The sequence below is a fragment of the Salvia hispanica genome, chromosome 4 (assembly GCF_023119035.1).
Source record: "Salvia hispanica cultivar TCC Black 2014 chromosome 4, UniMelb_Shisp_WGS_1.0, whole genome shotgun sequence".
In the NCBI taxonomy this organism is placed as follows: domain Eukaryota; kingdom Viridiplantae; phylum Streptophyta; class Magnoliopsida; order Lamiales; family Lamiaceae; genus Salvia; species Salvia hispanica.
In genome coordinates, this window is record NC_062968.1 from 15119570 (window position 1) to 15131937 (window position 12368).

At 36.2% G+C, this 12368-nt stretch overlaps 2 protein-coding genes across 3 annotated transcripts; one reads left to right on the plus strand and one right to left on the minus strand.

The window, feature by feature from the left end:
* The first annotated feature begins 862 nt into the window (after window positions 1-862).
* On the plus strand, window positions 863-5177 carry LOC125217926. Of its 2 annotated transcripts, none has more exons than XM_048119502.1 (8): window positions 863-1155; window positions 1925-2209; window positions 2554-2613; window positions 2696-2905; window positions 3870-3988; window positions 4074-4171; window positions 4682-4806; window positions 4887-5177. In XM_048119502.1, the coding sequence occupies exons 1-8, from the start codon at window positions 952-954 to the stop codon at window positions 5025-5027; spliced, it is 1242 nt and encodes a 413-aa protein (XP_047975459.1). In that variant the 5' UTR covers window positions 863-951; the 3' UTR covers window positions 5028-5177. The 2 variants fall into 2 exon arrangements, with proteins under 2 accessions (XP_047975459.1, XP_047975458.1); XM_048119501.1 differs by having other exon boundaries at window positions 865-1155; window positions 4884-5177.
* A 952-nt stretch (window positions 5178-6129) lies between these two features.
* LOC125224289 (phosphatidylinositol 4-phosphate 5-kinase 6-like) lies at window positions 6130-9252 on the minus strand. The gene is made up of 8 exons (XM_048127667.1): window positions 8348-9252; window positions 8207-8305; window positions 7749-7916; window positions 7426-7591; window positions 7148-7264; window positions 6879-7072; window positions 6641-6796; window positions 6130-6547 (listed from the first exon to the last, which is right to left on the minus strand). The coding sequence occupies exons 1-8, from the start codon at window positions 9250-9252 to the stop codon at window positions 6259-6261; spliced, it is 2094 nt and encodes a 697-aa protein (XP_047983624.1). The 3' UTR covers window positions 6130-6258.
* Window positions 9253-12368: the final 3116 nt, after the last annotated feature.

The following is a 12368-nucleotide window of genomic DNA, read 5'->3' on the forward strand; positions in this document are numbered from 1 at the left end:
GTTAGTCTCATATTAAAACTGGAGAGATACTCCCAATTAATTATTCACTTTTTCTATTTTTCTCATACTTTATTCGCGTTCTATCTTTCTCTCTTCAACTTTACTCACTCTATTCATTTCTCTTTCATACTTTACGAATTTCACATTAAAACTTGTACCTTTACCAATGAGATTATTTTTTATGAAGGGACGAAGTATAAGAGATAAACGCATGTCTGCTATAGTTAAGAGATGAAGCATAAAGGGTTTTGAACTTGAGGTTTTGATAATCACGCCACCCACATTGATTAGTTGTATACATTGTAAATTTGCAATGTTCTTGATCGGAGTGAATAGTAGACATTGAGAGCTGTAAAGTATATATATGAAGCTTTGGTTTGTATGAACAAGTGCCGTAGAAGATTATTAAGTTAGGTATGTATAATATGTTGCTAAATGACGCAAGTACTAACAAGAGAGTTTGTTACATGTCATACTGGAACAACAAATTAAAATAATGACGCATTTGAAACTTCACTAAATTAACATTTGGGTTAGTGATAATAAATTAATCATAATACTATGCAATATTGGATGGATGCATATTATAAAAAAATTGGTTGGTAGGTTATTTTTATTGGATAAAGAATACTACTAGTAAGGGTCTACACAAATATAAATAAAAGCATTAGTAAAATTAAAATATAAAATGAATTATGGGACCATGTTCTAAGTTAGAAAGTTTTATATAAAATATGTGTTGATTATAGTTAGAAAGGATAATATAGGTTTCATTTTTTCAAATTTTCATTTAAAAATTAGTAGTGCTAGAAATTTATCACGTTTTTTTAATTTTTGCTTTGAAACTAAAAATCCACCATATAATCGCTAGATAATTAGGTTCATTCTGTCTCCGATATTTCATTTCAGAAATAGCAATTGGAAATCTAATTAAGTTTTAGTAGCTCAGTTATGGCGTTTCCGTGGATGTTATCCAGCAGCTTAGCATTATCTTCGTCATCGAATCTTTCATGGACACTGCCCAAAGTTCAGTTCCATCCTTCCACACGGAGCGTGAATTGCATCTCTAATTGTGGATTCTCTGCTGAAGATGATTTGAAATTTGTGCTTCATGATGCGCTTGATTTTTCCGGCATCGATACGGCCCACGCCAGGGTTTTTTTCTTTTTCTAATACATTTCTTATATCCAGTTATGGATTTTTATCTGCTTTAAGTAAAAAAAATACATGTGGTGTGGTTTATTGATGAATGGAATAGTTTGTGAAGTCAACTATTCGATCAATTCTGTTGTGAAATTCGGTAGTCTGGATGGATAATTCTATGTAGGTAGTGATCAATACTGAAAGCTATGATTTTTTTTGGGAAGCTTTGCTGTGGTTTAGTGCTAGTTTTTAAGCTGAATTCAGAATTTATAGTCTGGTCTTCTAAGTTTAAACTTGAATTGATTGTACTAGGTGTGCTTGCTACAGAATTAGGATGCTATTATTGATTTCTTGTTGGTTTTGATCACACTCGAAATTCTGGAATCTGTAAGCAAGTTTTGTATGATAAGCTCTGCTGATGGTAGCACATGTTTAAAGTGAATACAGAATGTGCTGTGATTCTTGTTGAGGAATGAGATGGAAATAAAATGATGTGAGTCAATGGTGGTGGTCACACAACTTGTTAAGGGAATTTGCATTATGCACATAATAGATGTAGTTGTTATATCACTAGATTGACATATTGTTTGGCAGACCAAGGGCGTAACTTTAGTTCTTTTGTTAGTTAACCGTGCTAACAGAGACCAAAGGATAATGTGTTGATAATAGAAGTATCTTTTGGAATTCCAATTAGTACTGAGTATCTTTTTTCTTCTTTGATTCAGTAATTATTTTTGTGATTGTAATGGGATAGATATTTGACTATGCCTCTGTTGAACAGGCTGCAAGGGTTGGTTTTTGCTCGCAGATAAAAAGATTCTCTGACCTTGAGAGAGGAACAAGTATTACTATAAATAGAGGAGTTGATTTAGCTAGAGCAGCTCTTCAAATTGCAGCTGAAGACGATGCCCTTATCTCTCACTCTTCTGTTCCGCTTCCAGTTGATGATTTCATTGATAGATTGGATAACCTTTCTATGGGCTATTGCTCTCAATACAGCTCCTCATTTAGATCCACACCAGAAAAATTTCTTGACTGTTTAGAAAGATATCTATACCTCAATAAAGTAAGCTAGGCTTCTCCTTTATGCATGGCACAATTACAGTTGATTGTGTATTCTATTTTGTGTCCTCCACAAGTTTCATAAGTTGCATTTTGAAGAATATCAGCTGATCATGTTCCCTAACTATAAGCTTTTCCATCATCTCTGAATTCTTAAGAAACCTGAACACTCATGGAACCATAATGCTTATTCTTTCGGCCTTGGGAACTAATTGTTGTTCACAGAAAATGAGCATGTCTCTTGGGATAACTGGTCTCTGTAAAGCTTCTTTTATGTCAGCGTTATAGAATCTGTATATTTGTCACTATTTAGAGTGTCAACTTTAACGTGGCCTTGTTTCTTTTCAGGGTTTCCGAAGAACAAGTACCAGAAACCATGTTGAGCACCGTGCTCTGTATCTGAATTCAGTGCGTGGCCTTTCAACATCCATGATTATTATGCTCTTGATTCTAATATGGTTTATCATCCCTGTACTGATTTCTTGTACAGGTCTTAACACATCGTTCTGGCTCTGTTTCAATGCTCTCCCTTATATATTCAGAGATTCTAAAGATGCTTCGCATCTGGGGTGTCCTGAATTTTGATGTGGAAATCTTCTTTCCTCATGATTCACATAGTTCTCCAAGAGGATATCTAAAACAAAAGAGCAAAGAATCCGATCAATCACATATTATGACATCACAATCTTTATTAGTGGAGGTAATAATGTTATTATTCATTGTCTAGTTAACTTTGTAGTTTGTAGCATACACTCCTTTCCGGAAGATGATTTTCGGCAATCTTCTGAATATTTCCTGCATACTGTTGGGTTAGACTTTTTTCGGATGGTTGTGTTTGCTTCACTTTTGTATCTTGGTATTTGAAATCACATTAGAGACTGTTCTAGTCAAACCAAGTTTGTGGTGGACACTTTTGCTGGTCGGTTTTTATCAATCTTTTATCTCAACTCAATTGCTTTGGTGCAAGCTATGTCTAAATATGACAGTAATGTGCTGGTAGATGTCCAACATTGTGTAATTGTGCTTCCAGTTCATCTAGGCTGCCAGATGTCTATTATCCTTGGCTACTATTAAAGGAGCATGCCTCTGATTTTGAACTTCAATTCTAATATCTAATAATGTTTACCTGGGTAAATAACCTGCAAAACTTCAAGAATTCTGTTTATCCTTTTACATGTTTTGACCTAGCTTTTGTAAAGTTGGCAACCAGTTTATTTATCATCAGTTTTTTGTGGAATGTGCTATGGAAAAATGACAGTTCATCAATTTACTTTAGCTAGCTTGGAATTTAAATATTTGGCGGAAACCTCATGTTTTCTGATGAGAAACTAATTGCATGCATGCGTGCATCTGGGACGGGGGTTTAATTCCTGTCTCTTCTCACACACCCACACCCACACCCACAGGTCGTATATGTTTGTATCCTATCACTCTTTAATGCTTCAACTGTTTCCACGCTTGTTGTTTTTGATTAAATTGTAGCTAATTCTGTAATTCTGAAAGTTCTCAATATCAAGTTCCTGTAATCTTGATACTGCATTTTGATCCAGAAATGAGGTTTGGTCTTGTATGTCTTTAAATCTAGTCAGCTGGGCAGGATTACAATGTAAACAAACATGCCTGCAGCTATTTCATTAAATGTAAGTTGTTCCCATTTCATGCAGATACTGAAAGATTTAAAGAATGCTTTCTGGCCATTTCAACTTAATCATGCTAGGAGTCCATTTCTAAGGGCTGCAGAAGCAGCTCACTGTGTCACTGGTTCCAGTAATGCTAAAGAAAGGTAGAACCATAGCTTAGACACCATCTATACAGTGAAGAATGTTTTCTTTTCCATGCACAATCTACTACTTCTTTGTTCAATACAGTGCCTCACAGCTTGCCTCTTCCAAGGCTGCCCGTCATCGGCTGCAACGAGGTGTTTGGACTAGTGTTCATTTTGGAGATATGCGTCGTGCATTATCAGGTATCTTACTATATGGATTCCTGTTCCAGTCACTTCCACTTGACCTTCATCTACTGGACATGGTGAATGTTAGATTCTAGCATAAGTTTGGTAATGTATTATAGTAGATTGATGGATTTCTGAAATAAGTCCTAGATATGATACCATAATATTTTTTGGTGAATCTTCATTGTTTACAGCCTAGGTTACTAGAATGACCAATTCATCTAAACTTTTAAGATATTTGTGAGGAATACTGAATTTTAACTATATGCAATGGGAACTGTTGGATATTTAACATCAATGATGGGATGTAATCAATTTGTTAGCTGTTGTACCATAAGAACAACATAATATAACCCGAGATGGGCCATTTGAAGATTCTAGCTTCTAGATACTCTATGTTCCGTGTTCGTGAAGTAGTTTTCTATAAGGGGGCTGCTTAAATAAATGCACTACTCAATTAGAATCCATATTTTCCAAGATCGTGCATCGGATTTATCATAATCTTAACAAATTATGCCTGTACAGCGTGTGAACGCCTTATTTTACTTAAGCATGACCCTAAGGATCTAAGAGACTACGCTGTTCTCCTCTACCATTGTGAATATTACGAGGAAGCACTGCAGTTCCTTAAGCATTACCAGGACACAAAGGTATAGCTTATCGATTCCAAAAACTTGTACATAGTTGTTTTCAGGAGAGTGGCTTGACGTTGCATTTCGTTTTCCAGCAGCAATCTGGTTCGGACATCGAAATTGAGGAAGACGCTGTGGAGAAACTTGTCGTACGGCTAAACCTGATCTTGATGGAGGTTGGTTGGTCTAGAAAGCCAGAGCCTAGAAATATCCTTTTTAACAACTCTGAACCATGGTAATATTCAGGTCCAATCTTATGTAGTAAATGTTGTACTAAGTTAATGTATATCTATCATATATCCTTGTAATTGTATAGCTGATCAGTTAATATGTATATGCAACATACATTGGAAATGGTTCAAATGAGAGCTGCTTATTTTGAGAACTAACTGTAGTGCAATATATGTTCAGTTCAATAAATTATACTGCGCTTTTTTTCAATACATTAACTGTGTTAAATATCATGAATTCATCAATGTTTCCGAGCTAGATGCATGGGATTGAAAAGTGGGTTTCCAGGTATATTTTGGGTTGCATTCCTAATCAATAATGGTCCACCAATTCCATTGGAGTTTCAAACAACTGAGGAGGTTTGGACGGGAAAATGGCATATATATATATATATCTTTCCTACACACAATTGGTTAGATTTCTTATGCTCATATTAGTTCTATTGAAAGAAGTTGGATGCCAAATGAAATGAGTAAAGTGTACGTCCATTGGTTATGGAGGCGATTGGTTCGATTATAGACTTAGGGATGAGGATAACTGGAATGTTCTTTGCAGTAAAGATGTAGTTTTAAATGAACAGATGTTGTACGACAGATTGGAGGAATCAAGCTCTAGCTGTTTCGAGCCCTAAGTCCTAAACTCGAGTGGGAGAATAAATAGTCGGAACGCTGAAGAGGTGCTTGATGAAGAATCAAGAACTCCATCACCGAACATTTTGCTACCTAGACCGACTACAGAGTGGCATGCACCTGATAGTTACTCACCTTTAAGTTTTCAATTGTTACTCACTGACAGTCTTAAGTTAAAGTGATACACTGAAGAATGAGAAGGCGTTGGTAAGTGAAGGTGAATTTTTCATGGATGATGAGTTTGACTCTCTTCTCACGAATAACACTTGGAAGCTCGTGGAACTTCCAAAATTAGGAGAACTGTTGATTTTGGACACAAACCAAAATCGTCGATTTCACCTTGTGGGAAAGAGCGAAACGAGTGGTTTGGAACTGGAGCTCGCGGCACCACTAAAGTAAACTATAAATTATCTCAAAAATGTAATAATTGTAAGCATTTATCATATATGTGAAAAGTAAAAACTAGTCCGAATGCTAAGAGTACAAGGTGAAGCGCAAAGAATAATATCTCATCGCCGTTGTTGTGTACAAAGCTGCTTTTGTGATGGACTTGGACCAAAACAAATTGGTATAAAATTGTAGCTACAAATACAACAAGATCTATCCATCATCAACCGTCTTCGGCAAAGACTCTGAATATGAAGTCTCTGAAGCGCTTGGAATACTGCTTGGGGTCCACGGCTGAGATTGAGGTCGGGTCGTACTGGAACGACTTGTAGGCATGCTCGAGCTTCTTGCTGATATCGTAGTCTTGCAAGATGTCGATGATGCCAAACACGAGGACCACGTCGTAGTACTCCCCTGTTGGCTCCCCCACTAGCTGAGCTTCCTCGCCGTTTTTCCGTATTGTCAGCTCGGCTCGTGCAGGCATATGGTCACCTAGTTTGATCGATGCCAACCTGCCACAACCACTTGTCATTTTCTATTAAGTAAAAAAACTGCTCCTGCACAAGAAGATTTATTGATAGATTGATTTATATGAGCAGGCTTACTGGCTGAGGTCTAGTGATCCGTTGCCAAGAGGAGTTCGGGCACCCGTGTTTAGGGGCTCCCCGGCATTAGACATGTCCCGAAAGTGAACACCAACAAGAAGACTGTAATCCATGATTCTTTCTTGTTCAAGTAAGTCACAATCTTTGTCTACTTGTCTGCGCAAGAATTCATTAATCAAACTAGATTCCTTAATGTGACCATAGTTTTTATTGATTACTATATTAGATTATAGTATACCTGCATAAATCTCGGAACCAAGAGTTTTGCAAACGAAATATGAAGTTCAAGTCTAGGTCCTTGAGAGTCGTGGTTGGTTCAATCTCTGATTCAGGCTTGTCAGTCAGGCGGCCGTGGGAGGAGCCTTTCAAGTCGAAGCGTCTGTGGATGGCATATTCCGTGCGAAACAGATTCCCCATGATCACAAACCGCACCTGGTTGGACCAGTCACATTATGGGAGGAATGGTGATTTCAATATGATAAATGGAGTGTGCGTTGTTGTTGGTACCTTCTTTTGTGCAGCACCGGTCAACTTAACACAATGAAGACCGTAGAATTTGGTGACGAGGGTGTTCTCAAAGGCCCGTACGTGCTTATAGTAAGCGGAAAGCATCCTGATAAGCACCTGCTAAAGAATAATTTCTTGTGATATATCTAATGTCTCCAAAGATTGAAATCTTTTTAACACATTTCCCATGGCATTGTATTTCAAATTGACATAAAAAAGAGTAACTTGTTGATAAGATGAGCATTGGGAATGAAATATAGTGTATATTTTGAACTCACTTTTGCCTCTGACTTCTTCATGGTCTTGATCATGTATCTGTCGTCATTAGTCAAGTAGAAGAAGCTTCCACTTTTTCCCGGTGACGAAAGCTCTCGGAGGGCATCATTTCCACACAAGGATATCATGTAATCAGCAGCATCTACCTTAAACAATTGCCGAAGAGCCCTAAATGGAAATGACAAGCTATATCTAGTCACTGAATTTCGGATAATGTAATTACTCAAGCTTAATATTTTGAGAACAACATAACATAATAATTAAACAAAGCTGAAGATTTTTAATATTTATTATAGTCTTGCTATCCAATGAGACAGTACCTCACCTGAAAACAAGCGGGCAATAGTCTTTCCATCTGAAATCGCACGATTGGTGAGGTGGGGTGTGCTTGGATCCCGAAGGAGGGAATCGTGTCCATACTTTCTCCCTTGGATCAAAAGCCGATGATTTTAGATCAAGGGTTGTCGATGGAGCCGGTCTTCCCACAGCGTGCCTGTAAATTGCTACACATGAGCCTACAGAAACAATGTGCAGCAAGACAAACTAAATTCAAATATTTTGTATCATGATTTGGTAAGAAACACGAATCAAGAAATCTAAACTTATGGTTACCACGATCAAAAATACGTTAGGTTCTATACAATTAGAAGATCACTTTCCTTCTTTCCACATCCACACCATTGCCAAATCCTTGAAATACCCACTTTCTAATGTTTCTCCTACCAAACATGTTGAACATAAAAGGCATATTATCAGATCACATAAATGCATCCTAAAAATTACCTTATTCCTAGCTGCAAATTAAGCATGAGGTCATAATTCTTATGCCCTTTCGATATAGTATTCCCCTGCTTCTTGGTTGGCTTGATAACGATATGTGGTCTCCCGGACCCCTTAGGCAGCATATCTAAATCCTCAGCCCGCCCCAACGCAGGGGAGCCCTCTCCCAAATCCCTAACCGACTCACAGCAAGCACTACTCCCATCAAAACTATACTCCGAGCCTGCATTGCTCAACCCCCCTCCATCCATGGAGCTCGCCCTCAAATTCTTGAGCATATCCTCCCCATCACAAGGCCAGTTCAAAATCTTCAGAGAAGGGTGGTCACTGATCTCCTCACCCGGATGGATCCTACAGTCACTCAAATTCTCCAAATACACCTCTTGGGGATCCCAGTCGAAGCTACCCGAATGAGAACTTGATGGATAGTAAGTCCCGCTCTGCTCACTCTGATCTTTACTCCACACCCCCACATAGCAACTCCCATCCACCCAACGGAAGGTCCCGTTTCCCCGGGGCAGCCCAACCTCCCAACCCCCATCATATCGATTCCCATTGGCCCACACCATAGTCCCATTCCCATTCATCCTCCCCCTCCTCCAATGCCCCACATACTGGTTCCCATTGATCCAGCTATACTTCCCCTTCCCATCAGGAAGGCCGCGGCGCCAATGGCCCTCGTATTTATCACCGTTGGCATAGTCACATATCCCCCTACCATGCCTAAGGCCAGACTGCCAAGTCCCACTATACCGCTCATTGGAGGACCCTACAAAAACACCACTCCCCTCCATGTAACTATTCTTGAACCCTCCCTCGTACGAGGCCCCCGAGGGCCAAGTGAACTTGCCACGGCCCATCATCCAGCCGCAGTGCCAGTCCCCCTCGTAGATGCAGCCATCAGCCCATGAGCAGGTGCCGTGGCCGTGGGGCCAGTTGTCCGACCATTGCCCAGAGTAGGTGTCATGGTTGGGGAAGCTCTTGTCGACGTGGGGCAGGCCGTTGTCGTCATGCATGTCGTCATCATCGTCCACGTGGGCAACTGACATTGCTGAAAATATGCTGTTGGTCCTCCTCCTAGCTGTGACTCGAGATTTCTTCAATTTTGCTTCCCACACTTTGACAATGCCACTCACTCCGTTGCTCATTCTCCTTCAAACAATCCAATTCTTTTCTGATTTTCTTCAATCTCCATTTCTCACCCCAAATCATATTTTCTTTCTTTCAAGAATCCCAGCTCCAATAAATTGACAACACCCATTTTTTGCAGCAGATTGAATCACCAACACAATGCCAAAATTTTCCTTTAACTTTCTTTCTTTTCTTTACAATATTGATTTTGTTGGAAAATGATTGGCCTGTCTCGTAGTAAATCTCATTCCTCAAAATCGGTGTCAAATAATTTTTAGGAATGGGAGCTGTTTCATTAATGGACACAATTGGAACAAATCACAAACGGACAGCCTATTGTTCTTTTGTCTGAGGGAATTACTCTTTTTTGGATTGCAAAATTTGTGTTTCATTCTTTCATTTTTACTAAATAAAGCTTCTATTTTTGACAATTATTTTGAAACCAAAGAATTGAGGAAATACATTTTCTTCATTTCCGGAATAGGCTCCTAAATCTGCTTGCGCGCCAAACAAATGGAAGGATGGTAACGAACAGTGGTTGGAAATAGTGGAAATCCAAATCCAAATCAAAATCAAAATGGAAATAGTGAAGACCGGTCAAATTGATAGTGAATACTATATGTTGTAAATGCAAATCAATTGTTAAAAAAAATGCTATGAATAATTACTCACTAGCATAGAATAATTTAATTCTTTAATTCACGGAATTTAATGAAACCCCTGCATTTATAAAACCAATTTATCTGACACACTCATAATAATTTTATATTGGTGATTATTACAAGATTATGATTGATAAAGTAAAATTGGAGATATTCTCATTTAAGAAACGAGATTGTGAATCATAAAGAATATGTAGATATTTAGATATATATTTCTTTAAACCCGCACCAAGTCAAAAGGGTTAAATTAATCGTGGACGGATAGTATGACTATAATTTAATATTTATTTGCGAACTAAGCTATTGCATGAGTAGATATATAATCGTTTATATACACTAAAACAATATTAAAAAATTAAATTATGGTCAATACTATGTAAAATTTTCAATTACATATATATTTATACATAAAAAAGAAAAAGGAAATCATATCCATAAAATAATACTAACAAGTGTTATAAGATTTTTTTTATTGACTGTATATATGAGATATTTATATTATACGCATGTGTATTAATATGCAATATATATAGGAGGTGAAAATATATTGGTAATTGTCCATATTTAGATTATGAAATTTTCTAAAAATAGTGGTAGATTGAATGTTTCCTAAATTATTGTATGTCTAGTTGGATGTTGGGTTCTTCATATAAAAATTTTTATATGTCAAAAAATAATTGGTGGGATATACCCCCTTATTATGTCTATATAGTGTGGATGGTCCACTGAATTTTTTCTCCTGTGTATAATAACTGGACATATTGATATTCTGATACTAGTAAATTAAGCGAATTGTTGTACTAGTATATAATATAATACTCATTTCGTCCCATAAAATAAAAATAGGTCATATTTCCTTTTTTATCCATAGCATAGAAATAATCTATATTCATTTAAGACAATATTTTTCTCCTATTCTTTAATTTTATCATTTTGAGCTTTACCATTCACTACATAATTTCAACAATTTTTTTTTCTCTCTTTCTTATTATACTATTTATGTATTAAAACTTATGTCAATCCTAAATAATCTATTTTCTATAGAATAGAGGGAACAATCTATACATTATATAAAAGGGGAGTTTTGGGTAAGTATTGAAAAAATTAAGTTATTGAGATCATTTGTCATATTTTAAAAAAAACTATAAACTAAAATTAGTGAGTGGGCAGTTATAAATTAGTGGGACAGTTGTAAATGAAGATATTTTAAAGTATTTTTATAATTTATGCTAAGCAGTTATGGCGTTCACCAATCACAACACTTAGCTTCTAATTTTATATAGGACTTTCTTTTCCTTGGACTGGTAATGTTTTCGGAGCCATTGTCCTTCTCCTCAAGTTTTTGTCTTTCTCAGTTTGATAACTGTGAAACTTCATTTTCGAACTATCTGCAATATAATAAATTTGCATGGCATCTATCTCTTTCCTACAGATTTTTTAAGGTTCTTCTCATGCCAATGTGAGTCATATAATTCACGACTTGTCCTTTGGACCCAAATATCCTGGTATAGAGAACCCACTTGATGGCACATCCAAAATCTTACATGGATCAAGCGGAACATTCAAGTATTACATCAAGGTTCGTCTTCTTTCAGCCTCTAAATTTTGCAGTTACATCAAGAGTTACGTGCATAATATTTTAGCCTATAAATATGTCATTTAAACACTGGATATCAACACATACTTATTTATCTTATAGAACTCAAGCATACCATTTTTGCTCTTACCGTAGGAGGAAAGCTTGACGCCATGGAACCATTCCATACCATGCTTAGTGAACTCGAGGCTTCCCCAATTTCTTTGGTTGGCTAATTTTGTTCTTTTTAATTATGTTTTCGTTCCTTTTCATTTTACTAATTATTTTTTCTTTTCTTAACATTTTCTTAATTATATTTTTTATTTTTTTTCATCCATTTTTATTCATTACTATGTTTTCTTTTTTTAGATAGATGTTACCACCATTTTTTTCTTTTTTGTTTTTACTAGTTATAATTTTTTTTCAATATTAATGATTAGATTTTTAGTACATCTATGTTACTTTATAGTTGATCCACGTTAAAAAATTTATGTTGAAATTTTGTCTTCCTACTCCATGATTTAATGTTTAATCATTATATTATTTGATTTATTTCAAATTTTTTATGCTTCAATGTTGATTTGTATAGATTTTTTATTCTGATATAACTAAAATTGTTACTCGTATGGTTCATTTTTAATATTAATTCTAATTTTGTTTAATTAATTTAAAATTTAAAATTAATATTTTAAAAATATATTAATATGTGCATAGATAGCGATACTAGTATTATATGAAATCAGAGAAATGGTATTAAAGAGTATAGGATTATGGCAAGGATTAAAGTAAGCACAAA

Coding starts and splice junctions, on each gene's coding strand:
- LOC125217926 (XM_048119501.1), top strand. CDS start 952: ATGGCGTTTCCGTGGATGTTATCCAGCAGCTTAGCATTATCTTCGTCA. Junction 1,156..1,924: donor TCGATACGGCCCACGCCAGG/GTTTTTTTCTTT, acceptor TCTGTTGAACAG/GCTGCAAGGGTTGGTTTTTG. Junction 2,906..3,869: donor CACAATCTTTATTAGTGGAG/GTAATAATGTTA, acceptor CATTTCATGCAG/ATACTGAAAGATTTAAAGAA.
- LOC125224289 (XM_048127667.1), bottom strand. CDS start 9,252: ATGTCAGTTGCCCACGTGGACGATGATGACGACATGCATGACGACAAC. Junction 8,306..8,347: donor GAGGGCTCCCCTGCGTTGGG/GCGGGCTGAGGA, acceptor GGGGTCCGGGAG/ACCACATATCGTTATCAAGC. Junction 7,265..7,425: donor TGAAGAAGTCAGAGGCAAAA/GTGAGTTCAAAA, acceptor ATTCTTTAGCAG/GTGCTTATCAGGATGCTTTC.